At 45.1% G+C, this 18,746-nt stretch overlaps 1 protein-coding gene across 1 annotated transcript; it reads left to right on the top strand.

The window, feature by feature from the left end:
• Window positions 1-1,255: 1,255 nt before the first annotated feature.
• Window positions 1,256-4,516, top strand: LOC118369570 (mRNA decay activator protein ZFP36L2-A-like). The gene is made up of 2 exons (XM_035754057.2): window positions 1,256-1,581; window positions 1,817-4,516. The coding sequence occupies exons 1-2, from the start codon at window positions 1,531-1,533 to the stop codon at window positions 2,999-3,001; spliced, it is 1,236 nt and encodes a 411-aa protein (XP_035609950.1). The 5' UTR covers window positions 1,256-1,530; the 3' UTR covers window positions 3,002-4,516.
• The last annotated feature ends 14,230 nt before the right edge of the window (window positions 4,517-18,746 follow it).

Raw genomic sequence — 18,746 nt, forward strand, 5'->3', positions numbered from 1 at the left:
TTGGTGATATGTTTTCTACAGTGTTGTAACATACTCCAAACAAAAATATATCCCTTGTGGGGACCCTAGTATAGCCATGCTGCTCTGCACCTCATTGTGAATTAAGCAGTCTTTGTATGGTGTGGCTGTGAACTTGGTTCAGCTCCAAATTAGAGTATTTTCATTCTCACACTGTCATAGTTTTCGGATGGTGTTAGTGTTTGTTACATCACACTGACAAAATAGGCTATTTTAAATGTAAATCATGCCTTGCACCTCAGCAGGTGGCGCTCAAGTCTGTGAAATCATTTTGGGCGTTGCTCTCAGGGGGGCAGTGTTCCACTGCTTTTTTTTTTCTTCTTTTACAGAGATTCACATTCCTTCAGTCAAGTCTCGGTGCAGTATTCTGAGGTTGTGTGCGGTTGAGCCACAGTATAGAATAGATGGCTGAACGCTCTGCGTTTAACGAGTGGCTTCAATGAGTGCTACTTTGAACTCGTGTGTCCTTGTTATATTTCAATTAGCCATCGTATGTGTAAATGAACTGTGCTGCACAACAATTCAACTTACACAATGTCTATTTTTGTTGTAGTTGTAATAAGTCTGTTATTTCACCAGGTTGTAAGAGACCAGGCACAGGACTTCCCCACAACCCTGCTCCTGGAGAGCTGTAGGTTTTCGCACCAGCCCCAGTTGTTACTAACTTGATTCCGTTTATCAACACGCTATATGAATCGGATGCCCTAGAAATGATCGATGGAGTGAATCTATGGGACAATAGTTTTCCAGGAACATGGTTTTTAGAGCCCTGATCTAGGGCATACATTAGGGGGTGTGGATTATCATTATGCAACCGCTCGGGTACAAACCTAAACAACAACAAAAAGACGTTGCACTCTGGCTGCGTTCATTCATACGATGTCCCCAAACACTTGCTGTCCCTCTCAAACGTGCGAACTCGAGAGAGAGCGAGAGATCAGTGGTCCTTACAGTTTGTATTTGCCTAAACGTGTACAAAAAAAAAAGATTTTCCAGCAACTACTACTGTACGGTATTGCTAGATTCAAGCATAGAGCTCCTATTTAGTTCCCAGTATCAGTATTCTAATGACAAATTCTATGGAACTTTACACAAGTTCGTGGTGTGATAGAATTGTGGAGGGGTACAATTTCAAGGCGGCCAACCAGTGACTGGAAGACGATTGAATACCGGGGGCGTACCCTGCAGAAAACTTTGCTACAACTTCAGAAAACTCCACCCACGCGAGCTACCGCGAAGCATTTATATCCATGTGCAGAGGGAAAGCAGTTAGTGAAGCAGTCTGGCTCGGCGCTTCTCTAAGGAAGAACCTGCCATACACAAGGAACTTTCACCTACTTGTTGATTCCTCTCCATCGCTGGAATTGCACATTAGTTTTTCCTTCTAACGCTCAAAAAAAAAAAAAAGTCGTGGCACCATTTTACAACCGTTGCCTCGTGCATTGAAGGATCCTGGTCGGTCCTCTATGAGAGCTACTGTAACGTTACTGCGACAGAACTTCCGAAAAAGAGATGTCTGCAACCATCTTGTCCGCTTTCTACGACATCGACATGCTTTACAAGGTATGTTTCCCCATTGTTTGGAGTTGGCAAATATTTTTTTACCAAGTATGGTGGCTAGCAAACTTAGAGCACACATTTATTTTCAGTAGGTTGCAATAACGTGTTGCTGGCACGCGCATGCAGTTTTTACTTGTAACAAAGTGTACGTTTGCAGTTTTGTTTTATGAGAATGCATGTGTTCGTCCAAAACCGCGTTATTGGAAATGCATTGCTAATTTGTCTTTTCTCTCAACAGCAAGATATGAACATGAACGCTGTGAATCACATCAATAGCATACTGGACAAGAAAGCGGTGGGGCCTCCAGTGACCACACACAGCTCCAATAGTTCTTTCGCGCCGGGATTTTTCCGTAGAAGCTCGACCACCAACATGGAAGCAATGACCAACAACAGCAACAAGTACTCTGGCAACTCCTACAGTAATTTGATGGAGAACGCAACGAGCAGCAACACTGCCATTATGAACAAGGAGAACAAGTTCCGCGACCGGACATACAGCGAGAATGGGGACCGCAGCCAGCAGCTGCAGATCGTGCAGCAGAAGCCAGGCTCTCAGATCAACTCCACCCGCTACAAAACCGAACTCTGCAGACCCTTCGAGGAGAACGGAGCGTGCAAATACGGAGAGAAATGCCAGTTCGCGCACGGCTACCATGAGCTGAGAAATTTGTCTCGTCACCCTAAGTATAAAACCGAGCCCTGTCGCACTTTCCACACTATTGGCTTCTGCCCCTACGGTCCCCGCTGTCATTTTATCCACAACGCGGATGAGCGCAGACCCGCTCCAAGCAACGCCAACGTGCAGGGGGAACCCAAGTCGTCTCGCGAGCTCTGCGGCTATGGTCAAAACGGCGACGTGCCGCAGCAAGTTGGGTACAGCCGGGACAGACCAAAGCTTCACCACAGCCTGAGTTTTTCAGGCTTTTCCAGCCACCACGGACTTGAGTCGCCACTACTCGAGAGCCCTACGTCGCGCACACCACCACCCCCCTCAAACTCATCTTGCTCTCTTAACTATTATGAGGACGTACGGTCTCCCAACTCCATGTCTTGTGTGAACAGTGCATTCAGTTTTCCTGGACATGACCTGAAAGCCTTACTTGCTCCCCTGGCCTTGCATACGCAAAACGGCTATGGCAACAACCATTTCAATGGTGCCTACTACGGGAACATTCAAGCCAACATGTGCCCCCCTTCTCCCCCCTCATACAACATGAGCCACTTGCAGTCCCTGCGCCGCCTCAACGATTCACCGGTGTTCGACTCCCCTCCTAGCCCACCCGACTCCCTCTCAGACCGGGAGAGCTATGCGAGTGGGTCCCTCAGCTCTTCTGGGAGTCTTAGCGGCTCTGAGTCTCCGAGTTTGGATGCTGGGAAACGTTTGCCAATCTTCAGCAGGCTGTCGATTTCTGATGACTAGACATCCCATGTTATTTTCAATGGATCAAATTTGTCCATGACATGGCATTAGTTGTTTTTCCTTTTTGTATTGAGGGTTGTATAGAAGTAGATATCAACAGAAGGCATTCCATCGGTGACTTACACTTTTGCGCTGCAAGTAAGGGCAGTATTTGTCTCAGGCAAGCCACACTTCCCTGGGATAGATGTGTACAAAACTTGACATGGGACTGTAAAGCAGATTCAGATTTCCTCCATCCTGCCAAGAAATGCCTTGACACAATGTACATTTTTTTTCTTCTAAGTACGTGTTCCTTTCTGAAAGCTTAAACTTCCATTCCAGAACTTTAATCTTTTTTCACAGCGCCACGCAGTGGTTTGTTTGAGTAGTATAGTTTGTTGCTTAGTTGAAGCAATCTGAGTTAGGTTTGTTTGGGGAAATCACTGCAGATGGTTGAAAATATATTTTATATATTTTTAGCTGTTTTGAGTGATTACATAGCAGTGCGTAACTGGCTATGAAATATTTAACTTATTTATTATCTTGTGAAAAGTGTAGGCTATATGTTGGTAATTTGTCCATACTGTATTTATCAAGTATGATGAAGCAATAGATCTATATTCTTTTATGTTTAAATTATGATCGCCATTATTAATCTGCATAAAGTGGAGTGTATGTCCTTTTCACAGTAATATATATATATATATTGTTTTTGGTCTCCTTTTGTAACTTCACTTGGTTATTTTTATTGTAAATTAGTTTAAAAAAAAAAAAAAATCTTAATTTAAGAGAACGTATGTGATATTTATTTCCTAAATTTTGTTTACGTTTATTAAAACAAAAGTTTGCGTGATTTGCTGTTCTGAGGTTGCTTGTAAGAGCTGTGGAAGGTGTTTTGAGAATCCTTATCTAGATGTTTCTGTAGAATGTATAAACGATGTGGTTGTGCAGACCGTCCAAACCTGAGCTAGCCTTGCATTTTTTTTTCTCCATAGATCAGACTCGGTGACAAAGAACCCAAGTAAATAAATTAACCAAAAAAGTATTTTGTGTTCTGTTTGTACGAGGTCACACTGTGATTCCAGCCACGCGCTAAAGAATGTAGCAATCCATTGTGCCCCAGTATTATTTTGTAGTGCCTACAGGGTTCACCATCTTACATGCCTTAATATTAACCAAATAAAGTATTTTTCCTACATATATCTTTTCCACAACTATAATTGAATGTAGCTGAATTACTTTTGAAGGTTGTTACCACTTATCATAAGACCCTGGGACAACCATACTATTTTATAATTCCCCATTCCTCTACTTTTGATTTTGTTTGATATTGACTAGTTCAGGGGATGCGCACTATGTATTTTTTTGACTACTTTTATCAGAAGTAAAGCTTTTTGAATGTAACTAAAACGGACAAAAAGACAACCTGAGTTGTAATATAATTATTTTTGGAGAGTCAGTTCACTACAAATTGAGTGTGAGACTGTACTGTACATTTTCTTTTGTAGTTCTCCCAATAAAATGATTTTGAAAATAGTTTTGTGCTGTTTGGTCTTATCCTTCACAGAAAGAATGAAGCAAGTGTCTTGGTATTGCTGGGAAGATCTTTTTCTAGTGTCATCTGTTTTCAACACTACACCCTCTCAATCATTCATACAGGAAGGATACTGCCTCCTAAAGATACTAGCATGTTCAGGTTTGCCATGCTCCTAACAAAAACACACTAAGTTATAAATCCCCCCCATTAACTCCCCCAGCATCATTGAGGGGAAAAGGCCTGAGTCATTAGTGAACGCACCCATCTCTGGCATAGCTGTATCAAGTATCTATCCTCAGAGGCCTACTCTGACCTTGTCTTGGCTAGGGGCCAATGGGGCTTTGTGTTGACTCGAGTAGACTCTCCACAGCACAACAACAACCCCGACACTAGTGGGAGGTGAGGCCTGAGGAACCTACCTTTTTATGTGACTTCGTTTTATTATACTTGTCAGATCTTGGACCAAATCTGAATTGTAAGTAGGTAGGGTGTAGTGTTAAGTGATAAAGCAGTCTCCATACATACTTCACTAATAGGCTACCAAATTAGGATGATCATACCAGGTGTGGATGTCATCCCCACATTGTATGTTTCATCTGTATGGATGAGAGTAGCCATAACCTCCCTGTTATGATTTAGTCTTGAAATAAATCTGCAAAGGTCTCACGCCTGTTTGCCAGGTCTGGAGCAGGTAGAAGTCAAACGGGCAGGGTAAGTGAGAGTTGTTAACCCATTTTAAAAGGTATTGCAGCACTATTTGTTTTTCAGGAGCCCCTCAAGGAACTCTCCACCCATTTTCAATTGTCGATTCTGGGAAGTTATCAGAACCCACAAAGTCATTAAGAAAATAAAGCCCTGGAAGCTGTGTAGTGCGGAAAGTTCACGCCAAGATAAGGGAGGGTGATAAAGGCTGAGCAAATATTTACTGAGTCCTCAGGTTTTCATAATGAAGTGTTTATGAAGAGAGCTGAAGGGCCCATGATGCCTGCGCCAAGTAGGGTTCACGTACCTGTGTGTGGGGGGTGGCGGGGGGGGGTGGGGGGGTGCATGCTCCTACATACAATGACAGGAAATACTCTGACTTCTGACTACGGCAGGAAGAGCCCAGTTCCTCACCTCCCCTGCTCTGCAAAGTCTTTTTTATTTTCCTTCTGACCGGGTCGGTGGGATGGCTGCTTCTAGATGTTCCTATTTTTGCAACAGTGCGTTGCTTGAGAGCAGCTTGGCTTGTCCTGGCATTGTTTTTGTCATGCTCAGTAAGGCGTGAGCCACATCATGACTATTACCATAGAACTTATTTCCAGAACATCTGAGAGAGGGTAGTGTTTACTGAGGATGGAGCAGATCGAGCGCTGACAACATCCAGGACCGCTATGAAACTATTATCAATCAATCAAATGTATTTATACAGCCCTTCTTACATCAGCTGATGTCACAAAGTGCTGTACAGAAACCCAGCCTAAAACCCCAAACAGCAAGCAATGCAGATGGAGAAGCACGGTGGCTAGGAAAAACTCAGTAGAAAGGCCAGAACCTAGGAAGAAACCTAGAGAGGAACCAGGCTATGAGGGGTGGCCAGTCCTCTTCTGGCTGTGCAGGGTGGACATTACAACAGAACATGGCCAAGATGTTCAAATGTTCATAGATGACCAGCAGGGTCAAATAATAATAGTCACAGTGGCTGTCGAGGGTGCAACAGGTCAACACCTCAGGAATAAAAAGGTCAGTTGGCTTTTCATAGCCGATTTAAAAGCGCTCTCTTACCACCCCTCTGCTACCAGTACTCCAGATTACCCAACAGTCCAAATTATATAGCCCGTATGAGTTAGACAGCACCGTTCGCTGTATGGAGAGACCCAATAAGAGAGTAAATGTAAAATAACCCCCTATCTGTGTTCTATTCATGTCGTCTTGACACATGTACACATAACAGCCAAACATGATGGGGATGTGTGAATCTCACAGAGAAGAGAGGTTCATGGCCTTGGGTATTTGGTGAAGCTGTAACATGTGACATGGCCTATCCACCTCAGTGAAGCTTCACGTCGATTGGTTGTGGCTCACACGTGATTGACACCTGAGAGCATGGCCATATGCAGGTGTCAGTGAGCTGACAGGGTGTGTGGTCTATAAAGGAATGCCACTGTGAGTGTGAATGTAGGATCCACTTATGATCATTATCTTGCACGCATCTGTAGGCCCGCATCCTCAGGCCCGCATCCTCAGGCCCGCATCCTTAGGCCCGCATCCTCAGGCCCGCATCCTTAGGCCCGCATCCTCAGGCCCGCATCCTCAGGCCCGTATCCTCAGGCCCGCATCCTCAGGCCCGCATCCTCAGGCCCGTATCCTTAGGCCCGCATCCTCAGGCCCGCATCCTCAGGCCCGTATCCTCAGGCCCGCATCCTCAGGCCCGCATCCTCAGGCCCGTATCCTTAGGCCCGCATCCTCAGGCCCGCATCCTCAGGCCCGCATCCTCAGGCCCGCATCCTTAGGCCCGCATCCTCAGGCCCGCATCCTTAGGCCCGCATCCTCATGCCCGCATCCTCAGGCCCGCAATGAACAGGATGTAGGCCATTCGTGCTGTTTCAGTAAATTAAACCTGACTCTGGTTGCTGTGGACTGAGCACACTGAGACAAACACACACTAGAATTATGGAATAGCACCTTAAGTGGGAGTGTTAGTATGAAAATATTTAATGAGTGGTGTTCATATGGGGGAGTTCTTGGCAGCGTTTAAGTCCATGTCTCCTTTCACTTAAACGATATTACTGAAGAAAGAGTTCGTAGCATGGAACACAAATCCTTGTGTGTGTGTGTGTGTGTGTGTGTGTGTGTGTGTGTGTGTGTGTGTGTGTGTGTGTGTGTGTGTGTCTGTGTGCGCTCGCATCCGTGGATGTGTGTTTATGCATCGCTAGTAATTGCATATAATCATCCAAAATGTTTATACTGTACAAATAGTGTAGCTATGATGGGTGGTGTGGTATAGGAGAGCCTGGTCGTGAAGAAGTGTTCCCGCTCAGTGATTACCCAGGCAGGCTGTGCGGAATTGTCATGCAGCTGGAAAGGTATATTTTACGAGAGCCACAGAGAGACGGTTCTATAAAAAGGGGCGAGACAGCCTTTGAGGTTTTACCTGCATCTGGGAGGAAGTTAAATGGGTCAAAGGTCGTCTTACAGGCGGATGTTGGTTGGGGAGACTGGCTGACTGCTTGGTAGAGAGAGGGCGGTGCTTTTACTCACGTCCATATTTCATATCACTGGGTTTTAAACAAAGGCTGTGTTGATACAATCTCTTTACAGAGGGCAGGAAATGACTGTTTGTACATGCTAATGATGTTATATTTCTCCTAATTCCCTCTGTTTTTCCTTTGGTATGTCCCATTTCTCTACCGAACCACACGTGTAGTCTAGTATTATGTTAGGCTTTTGCGTACCCATGCACACACTGGTTGAGCATTCATATAAACACATTTTTATTTTTTTTGTGGTCAGGTCTGTGGATTTGGAAAATCCATATCCGCCTAACTAATATTTATCTTTGGACCCACAATGTGGTGAGTGTTTTGGTGAACTATGGCTGCCTTTTGCATCACCCAAATGCAGTGGTGTAGTGGTGCCCGGAGAAGTGTCTACCCTCTACAACACCGCTGCCCAAATGGGTGCTACACATTGGTGGTGGAGGGGTGAGTTACCCACGCACAATATAAAGTGTGTTGAATTTTGAGAAAGGCACGAGTCATCATCGGTACACCATTCTACCTTCACCGTACCACTAACCAGATTGTTACAATCTGAGTCACGTTTTGGACTGTGTCTATCACACACGTTGTGTTATTACACAGATATTACCGGTATTACACGACCACCGCCTCTGGCTGGGACGTCAAGACTAGTTCTAGTTTGTGTGGTTCAGACAGTGTCTCTTCCCTGACATGGAGCCCTCTTCCCTTGGCCGTGCAGCTCATCTAAGCCTTACTGCTGCACTTCCATCAATAAGGCCTTTAAGGGTCAGTGGACCAGGGGCCGAGTCCAGGCACAGACCACCTTTATCCTACACGTTCAGGCTGCTCATTCATGGCAGTGCAGGAGAGCACACACACACTCCATGGCGCGCACACTCTGAGCGGCCCCTGTGTGCTCACACACGCCCGGCCGTGGACCGAGCAAATAAACCCCCCCATCTGTGGACTCGAACTCAGCCCACCTTTAGCTGCTTGCACACTCTCAATGGTACACGCACATACACACACGCACGGACACAACCACACACACACTAGCATCACAGAACTACACTGTCAATAAAGATGCGTTACATTTCGAAAACAGAACTCACATTAAAGTGAAATTCAATAGCTAAAACAAACTATACTCCCCTCAACATTTCCATGTACTCTCTCATTCCACTGCGATGTCAGACCATTTATAACATGTCTATGTAGCATGTACAATATGGGTCCTTGACCAACGGGTGTGTGCCACTGTGCGTTCTAATAAATGGGAGGTCCAGAGTGCATTTAGTCTTTAGTAAAGATGACCCTCACCCTCTCGTCAGGAGGACAGAGTGTGATCTCTGATGGCTCAAAGTGGGTCAAATACACAGTGCCGCGTGGCCCTTCTAACATACACTCCCATGTATTCTCACGTTACATCACTTCTGGAGAAGAACCGCTCCTCTGTTTCACCTTGGGGGCTGAGAACGAGACTTGTTTGATTCATCATTTAGGGGTTACTGGGAAATGTTCACAGCCATCGTATTGCGCCAGGCCGACTGAGTAAGAGGGGTTTTGGAACATTTGTTTAACGTTGTGGTAATGTTAGACTGTGATTCACAGATGTATTGACCTGAATCAGAGGATCTCTCACATTTTGTATCCGTGTACAGTACAGTGCATGGTCTATTTACCTACAGCCAGACCGTATGTAAGGTCTAATTGCTTGGCAGACTGTTTTTAGAGTCTATAACCCATTTACTCACTGAAGTTAATGGCCTTAGTCAGCTAGGAGTCACGTGTCTCAACTGTTCAAAGCAGACACTGTAAGACATTGTAACAATGACTAAACTGTAGGCTACTACCATTTCTAACCACAGAGTTAGTTCAGTTTCAACCGAAAGCCAAAAAGCATATTTACCTTGCCCCCCTTGCCTTGTTTTCAAAGTGGTTCAGTCCAAAATCCCCCCTGATTGATCCCCCCTTCTTCCCCAGTGGTTTGGTCCGAAAGGACTCCTGAGGCGCCTAAGGAAATGAGAGGTTGAGATTTCTCCCTCGATAAGTTCCAACCTGTCAGTATGTTTTTCTAACGGCACGTTACACTGCTGTCGAGCCCCAGCGATGTATTTCAGATTACTTCCATTTTAAGGCTGGAAGTACTTCAGTTTGCCATTCAGTTTGGTGTTTATGAGAGAAGAGTTAGATCAACTGTTTATGAAAATGCTCCTGCTTTTTTATTTCTGGAAAAGTATATGGGCTGATTCTTTACAGGTGGAGTGTTTTGGCTGGTTTCGGTCAACATTAATTCCTGTCAAATATCTCAGATATAGAGTCATGTTCATGGGAGTCGTTTCCATGGCAGTGGCTTTACAGGGTTTTATTCTCCTGGAAAAGGGGAAAAAAACATAGTCCTAGTTTGAGAAGAGGCCTGGTTGTCAGCACATTGGTCTCTAAAGGAAAACAGTATGATCTGTGAACAAGTTCACAGATGAGGAAGAGTAGTACACTCATTATCTCACTTACCTTCACCTCCTTGACCTGACTGTGAAACTCATCAGCCTCTCTTTCTCTCTGTCTCCATTTCATTTATGGTTCTCATTCTCTCTCTGTCTTTTTCTTGCACCGCGAACCCTCTCCCTCTTTTTCTCTCTCCTCTGTGAGTCTCACTCCCTCTTTCCCACATTCTCTATTTCTCTTCTTTCTATTTCTCAGTCTCTTCTTTTGCCTTGTCTTCTCGCTCTCGTGCTCACTCGCTTGATCTCTCTCTCTGTCTCTATCTCTCTCTCTGTCTTTCTCTGTCTCTCTCTTTCTCTCTCTCTCTTTCTCTCCATCTGTCTCTCTCTCTCTTTCTCAATCTCTCTCTCTCTGTCGCTCTCTTTCTCCATCTTTCTCTCTCTTTCTGTCTCTCTCTATCTTTCTCTGTCGCTCTCTTTCTCTCTCTCTTTCTCCATCTGTCTCTCTCTCTCTTTCTCAGTCTCTCTCTCTCTGTCGCTCTCTTTCTCCGTCTTTCTCTCTCTCTCTTTCTCTGTCTCTCTCCCTCCCATGTGGTATTTAGAGGGATTATCTCGCCTCATGATGTACAATAGCCTTCAGCGTTGCCCTGACAACCTGGAGCAGTGTGGTAACCAGGTTACCTGTTGAGTGAGTTCCCGTCTTCATCCCTGTGTCAATATTTCACCTGCAGCAGCTAGACCTTGGGGGTTGCGACACTGACCTACTTTTCCCCACGGGCGGAGAAAGAGATAGCAGCTAGAGCCTGTTCTGATCTACCAGACAGGCCTTCTACTAGAACTGGTCAAGTTGTATTCTTGCTCCCTCTATCAGGCTTAATGAGAGGATAGGTATTTTTTATGTTCTATTATTTAACCTTTATTTAACCAGGAAGTGCTCATTGAGATTTGTAATCTCTTTTTCAAGAGCGTCCTGGCCAAGATAGGCAGCATCAAGTCATTACACAATTACAGACGTACAACATGAAAAAGTACAAGTAATCTAGTAAAAACCATAGAATATAACAAAATCATAAACATTGACGGGTCAGGAAATCAGTCTCAAAGTCCTTCATCAGTGATTTAAAAACACCAATCGGAACAAGTTCTTCCAGTTGAAAAGTATTTTGTAAGGCGTTCCAAGACGATGGCGCAGAGTACATAAAAGCCCTTTTACCAAATTCAGTTTGGACATTTGGAACAGTTAGCAGGATAAAGTCCTACGAACAAAGAGAGTACCCACCACATTTCTGAACAATAAAAATTCCAAAATAAAATGGTAGTAAACAAAAAATGACTTTGTAAATAAAAGTATACCAGTGACTGAGCCTACGAGTGACTAGAGAAGGCCAGCCAACCCTGTTATACAAAGTGCAGTGGTGCGTAAGGGTTTTGCAGTTTAAAATACATCTCAAAGTGCCATGGTAAAGGGTGTCAATTGATCTCAAACACTGAGCGGAAGCATTCATAAATAAAATATCCCCATAGTCTAGTAAAGGCATAAATGTAGCTGATACTACCCTCCTTTTGGCTTCAAAAGAAAAGCAGGCCTCCTCCCGGGTGCCGCAGTGGTTAAGGGCGCTGTACTGCAGCGCCAGCTGTGCCATCAGAGTCCCTGGGTTCGCGCCCAGGCTCTGTCGTAACCGGCCGCGACCGGGAGGTCCGTGGGGCGACGCATAATTGGCCTAGCGTCGCCCGGGTTAGGGAGGGCTTGGTCGGTAGGGATGTCCTTGTCTCATCGCGCACCAGCGACTCCTGTGGCGGGCCGGGCGCAGTGCGCGCTAACCAAGGTTGCCAGGTGCACGGTGTACCCTCCACATGACTTTCAACCTTCGTCTCTTCCGTACGGGAGTTGTAGCGATGAGACAAGATAGTAGCTACTACAACAATTGGATACCACGAAATTGGGGAGAAAAAGGGGTAAAAAAACAAAAGGAAAAATAAAAACAGGCCTTATTCCTAAAATAATATCCCAACTTCAGCTTCATTGTTTTTGTAAATTGTTGAATATGCAATTTAAAAGAGAGGCCATCATCAATTAAAATTATAGATATTTATATGAGGTTACAGTCAAAATCGCATTGCCCTGACAGGTAGTAATAGTAAACATTACACAACCAACACACAACACCATTCTGACCAGGCACTCCGAGAAATAACAAGGCTACACAGGAGCTCGTACTGCATCAATTCAGATGATTGAATTGGAGGATATGAAGTTACTATGTACTGGATACAAATACACTCATTCTTTTCTCATCAGTTCAGGTTTGTGTTTAGTCAGGTTGCAAATATGTTGTACTTAATCTGTCATTAATGAAAAACAGGATAATACCTCAGGAGATAAAGCTGTTATCACCTTTCTCATGGATGGATTAGTGAAAATCTCATCTCAATATCCACAAACATATTACTATCTTGCCTCAAGTCATAGGCCCTAGTTATCTAAAGATAACACGGCAACATCCAAATAGCAATAGTCTTGCACATGCCCAATACTACTGAATGTGAAGGACTTGGACTGGGAGTTAGGGTACTAAGTCAATTCTGGCACTACCGCCTGTGTGTACTCACTGGAAATACTGTTCCATCCCACAAAACTGAGTGTGTTTGTACACACCTCAACCACTGAGGTTCCTTTTCACATGACCAAATATTGTACATTCCTTCCGATGGTAAACACACACACACACACACACACACACACACACACACACACACACACACACACACACACACACACACACACACACACACACACACACACACACACACACACACACACACACACACACACACACACACACACACACACACACACACACACACACACACACACACACAGTTGAGTGCTCAAACATACACATGCTATGGTTTAAGGGCATCATGTATTTTATTATTTCTTTACCCCTTTTCCTCCCCAATTTCGTGGTATCCAATTGGTAGTTACAGTCCTGTCTCATCGCTGCAACTCCCGTACGGACTCTGGAGAGGCGACGGTCGAGAGCCGTGCGTCCCCTCGAAACAGCGTGCACTGCGCCCGGCCCGCCACAGGAGTCGCTAGTGCGCGATGGGACAAGGAAACCCTCCCCTAACCCGGAAGACGCTGGGCCGCTCCATGGGTCTCCCGGTCGCGGCCGGCTGCGACAGAGCCTGGACTCGAACCCAAGGGCATCATGTCTGAGTGGGATGTGTGATTCACCACAGGATCTGTGTTGTTCAGCCAGAGACCCGAGGAGCGTCATCTGAACCTATGTAAACCCTGCAGTCTCTCTTTGTGTGTGTCTGCGTGTATGTGTCTATGTGTGTATGTCTTTGTTATATTTGAGCGTACAAATATGTGTGTGCAGGAGTAGAGAACATAAGCCAGGGCCCAGTGTGTGTGGGTGTCATTAGGCTGACTCCTCCCCAAATCACCTGGGCACCAGGTAGGGGACAAGAACAGATGGAAACATCTGCAGACACGCCCCCATCCCTCACACCTACACTATCCTGTAACGTCACAACAACTACCTTGACCCTAACCTCTCACCCATAGCCTTGCTGCACCCTTCCATGCCATTACTAGCCAGATACATCTGCCTGTACGTTATCCATTAGAAATAGAATTGGCTACATTGCCATATTCGTGCTGTATTTGTGTACTGTAGTTGTTTTACTTTCTACACTTTGCTATGGAAATCAGGAGGGTGACATGCATATCCCAAACATATGTTTACCGGCGCTTTTTCATTTTCTTTATCAGGGAACTAATCCAATTCCCTCACTTGGTGATGTCATCTTCGTCTTGAATGTTACAAATCTACTTATCAATGTCCTCGGGACCACTGGGTGTCACCATCACTTGAAGGGGACATCTCTCTCCCCACCTATCTGTGGAGATTTCACGGTTGACAGCGGCCCTGTGCTCATGTGGGCAATGAAACGTTTCCCAGAGGCGCCCAGTGTTGTCAGAGCCAGCGATTGTTCTCAGCGTTTTATTTTTGCCTAGTGCAGCTTCGGGGGAAGGAAGTTTGCAGCACGGAGCCAGCAGAGAAAGAGAGCGATTGGGAGACTTGGTTTGTGTCTGAGAGCTGCCTGAGCACAGAAGGACCCATCCTGTTTATTCACCGGGAGACACTGCATTCTCCGTCCACCGCTGCCCATGGGACCATCAAGATTAAGTGTTCCTGCAGTAGAACAAATGGCTGTTACTGAGAATTGCATGAATCATGCAATGTGGTGTTAATGTGTTATTTTAGTTCGAATGGGCACCCAGTCCCTAAATGGTTTGCGTGGCTAACACGCACGCACGCACGCACACACACACACACACACACACACACACACACACACACACACACACACACACACACACACACACACACACACACACACACACACACACACACACACACACACACACACACACACACACACACACACACAAACCCCCACACACACTTTCCATTCGCGTCAGAGAGGCAGGCAGCATGTGGTATTCCAGAGGGTTCAAAGAAGTGGATTAACAGGAGACCCCATGCAGCTGTCACCACTATAAAAACACAAGGCCTGGTGCATCCCGGGTAAACACCATCGTCTCTGGGATCTAGCCCGCTTGTCAGCCACCACCTCCAGAACCCCTCCAGACCCCAGACCTCCACCAGGGGCCCTGCCACCTGATAGGGGCCCACTCCACGTCACCTCAATCCCCCTCGTTGCCACGTTGTAACCCCAAGGAACCTGCGTGGCGTTGTGACGTGCCGCAGTGGCGTGAGAGAGTTCATCTGACTGAGAGAAAGAAAAAGAGGGGCAGCCAGGCAGAGCTGTACAACCTCAGAGGAATTCCTCCTCCTAGCCACAGGGCCACAGCTGATCACTGCACACAGCAATTTAGTCACCTCAAGATACACACACACACACACAAAAAATTTATTTTCCCCCTTTCTTTTCTCAGCAGGCAGGAAACATGGACAAACATTGAGGAACATCTTAAGACAACCAAGCTGTTGCCTAACTGGGAGTAAACATCATGAGGGCAGACACAGGGACAGCGAGGGAGAGATGAGAAATAAAAATGTTTTGTTTTGATAATGGGATCTATGAGAGATAGATGAATGGGTTAAACTGCTGACTGCACTCTGAAAAGCTAGAATTCACCGTATAACGATAAGGGGAACGATGTAACACTGGGTGGCCGTATCAAAATGGAGCTTGTTGTGTCAGTGAGAAGTGAGGTGCTCTGTTGAATAAAGAGGTGTTGAACATCATTTGACCGCATCGCTTCTCCATAAACACCAAGCACATGATTACATTTAATGATCTACACCACCCCGACTGACGCAGAGCAAACATGGACCTGGGATACTGTGAAGAGCTCTCTCTCTCTCTCCATCCCTCCCTCCCTCTGACTAAGCAGCCAGCACGGCTCAACGTTCAACCTCTCTCAATCGCCCGTTCATGCAAACAAAAAAAATGAAAGGCTGCGCCAGCCGTTACCGTGGCAACCCCATGTCAGGGTGGACGTCACTGCCAGGCCACCGCTCTCTGTCCCACTGTGTTTTAATTGATCATGAGACCATGGAAACACAGGAGGGGTCAGGCTGGAGGAACAGCAGGCCTTAGTGCATTCAGTAGAGGCGTGTGGGTAAAATCACTGAGGAAGCCAAGCCAGAAAACAAGCCATATTACAACCTGCGTGTGGTGATAATTGTGCTGTTTGCTCTATAACCTGTTAGTTCATATGCCTTAACACCGTGATAATGTATACAGGCCTAAAGGCCGAGACAATAAGGAGACACAGTGGCAGAATAAAGTCAACCACACCTTTATTTCATCACAAAACCGGAGAGCAACCTCTGTCCTGTGAAGTCCACAAAGCATATTGCGTGTAACAAACAGTTACATGACCTACAGCATGGTCAAGTGAGTATTTACAGACTACTAAACAACTATTGATTTAGAACCACAGAGACTTACCCCAAGTCGCAATGAAAACAAGCTGCCTCCTCTATTCCAGAACCATTTCAACTTCAACATTTTAACATCAAATCACCTATGCTTAGTCTCATACAGTAACAATTAAAAGACACCAAAACAATTTAGTCCAATCAACGTAAGCTAAGTATGATGTGGCTGTCCATGGTACTGATTTGTGTGTGCGTGTGTTTGTGCAAATAGAAAAAGCATGTAGACTCACACTACTTGTAGAGAAACCCCAATGCCGTTATCCTCTGTTTCATGTTGTCGAAACGGTCTAACGGTCTAACGGTTTATGGTTGGATCAGAATCGCTGTTATAATCATTGGGGCAGTACAGAGAATTAAGTAAAACCACAAGTCCAAATCCCTTTCTCCATCCATGGCTAATTTAGGAAAGGGACAATTTTAGCTAGCTAGCTACCGGAGGACAGCAACACAACGAGATGTAACAATTGTAGTTGTTTCTGTCAATGACATATTTCTCTTGATGCAATGTGATTGGAGTGAAGCCAAATCTGAGCTGGCTTCCTTATGACAATTGTTTTTGGGTGCTCCAGGATCATTCACAGTTGAGCTCACTCAGTTTAGCTCAACGCTGATTGGCTATTTTATGCTTTTTTTTATTAAGGGAAGCCAAATGCACACTGGCTTCCTTTGCATTCAACGCTATGGGCTGCAACAATGTCATACTATTTATGACCAGACAGCTAGGCTACCACTAGACTACCCTCTAATCACTAGGCTACCCTGCCTAGGCTACCCTACCCTGCTGCATATACTGAGATCATGTGACAGGTCATGTGACACCTAGATTGCACACAGGTGGACTTTATTTAACTAATTGTGTGACTTTTGAAGGAAATTGGTTGCACCAGATCTTGTTTAGGGGCTTCATAGTAAAGGGGACACATATGCAAACACCACTTTTCCATTTTTTAGAATTCCTTTAACAAGTTATTTTTTTCATTTCACTTCACCAATTTGGACTATTTTGTGTATGTCCATTACATGAAATAAAAATAAAAATCAATTTAAATTACAGGTTGTAATGCAACAAAATAGGAAAAACGCCAAGGGGGATGAATACTTTTGCAAAGCACTGTAGCGCATAACAATGGTCTGCCCTCAGTTGCAACTCTCACTACCGAGTTCCAAACTGCCTCTGAAAGCAACGTCTCATCGGAAAGCTTCATGAAATTGGTTTCCATGGTCGAGCATGGAATCACCAATGCCAAGTGTCGCCTGGAGAGGTGTAAAGCTCGCCGCCATTGGACTCTGGAGCAGTGGAAACGTTTTCTCTGAAGTGATGAATCACGCTTCACCATCTGGCAGTCCAACAGACGAATCTGGGTTTTGTAGGGAAATATGTAATGATTTGGAAATGTCTCTGGGAATGAGGTTAGGGAGGTAGTTAGGGACACCGATTATAAAATAGATTTAGTTTGTGTTATAAACTCATTAGACTTTTAGTCTCCTGGTCTCTTACACACAGACTCCCTGCACTGCTCCCAAAGAGGATAGACAATAACATGCAACAGAGTCATATTATATATATAATCAGCAGACATACTGTAAATCTCCTGTGTAGAGTGCCTTGTTGCCAACCTGAATGTAGCTTTTAAAGGGGCCATCTAAAAGTAACAAATAGCCCACTGTCAATATACAGTCAGATTAAGATGATTACTTTATAAAATAAATAATGCAAATACTGAGCTATACTGTTGTCACGACCTCCACTGTTGTGTATTTAACCCTCTGTTCCCCCCCATGTTATCATAGTACACACATTTATTTGTAAGCCTAGCATTCTAAAAAAGACGGTATCATTTTTTATGAGTTATTCTGTAGTAAACTATAGTACATACTATATTATACTATGGTAACATTTCTTAAGGGACAGTCTATTACAATGTAGTATAAAATTGTATAGTAAGTGCTACAAAAAAAATGTTTTGTCTGTACAAGCATTTTTAGGAACAACGTCGATCTTCTAAAGTCCACTACTCGGTGTCCACATCACTAAGGAAATAACATGGTCCACACACACCCACACAGTTGTGACGAGGGCACCTCTTCCCCCTCAGGAGGCTGAAAAGGTTTGTCATGGGCCCTCAGATCCTCAAAAAGTTCTACAGCTGCACCATTGAGAGCATCTTGACTGGCTGCATCACCGCTCGTTATGGCAACTACAAGGCAACCAACTGCAAGGCGCTACAGAGGGTGGTGAGCACGGCTCAGTACATCATGGTGGCCGAGCTCCCTGCCATCCAGGACCTCTATACCAGGCAGTGTCAGAGGAAGGCCCAAAACAATTGTCAGGCTCCAGGCACCAAAGCCACAGACTGTTCTCTCTGCTACCGCATGACAAGCGGTATCAGTGCACCAAGTATGGAACCAACAGGACCCTGAACAGCTTGTGCCACCAGGCCATAAGACTACTAAACAAGACAAAAAAAAACTGGCTACCTGAACTACCTGCATTGACCCTTTTTTGCATTAACTCTCTTACACTGACTCTGTGCGCACACACACTGAACTCTACTTACACGGACACCCCAACACACACACACA

Source organism: Oncorhynchus keta, chromosome 36, assembly GCF_023373465.1.
Source record: "Oncorhynchus keta strain PuntledgeMale-10-30-2019 chromosome 36, Oket_V2, whole genome shotgun sequence".
In the NCBI taxonomy this organism is placed as follows: Eukaryota; Metazoa; Chordata; class Actinopteri; order Salmoniformes; family Salmonidae; genus Oncorhynchus; species Oncorhynchus keta.

Bases quoted from the DNA above. Each gene is read 5' to 3' on its own strand.
- LOC118369570 (XM_035754057.2), top strand. From the start codon at position 1,531: ATGTCTGCAACCATCTTGTCCGCTTTCTACGACATCGACATGCTTTAC. The intron at 1,582-1,816 runs GTATGTTTCCCC...TTCTCTCAACAG, and splicing joins ACATCGACATGCTTTACAAG to CAAGATATGAACATGAACGC.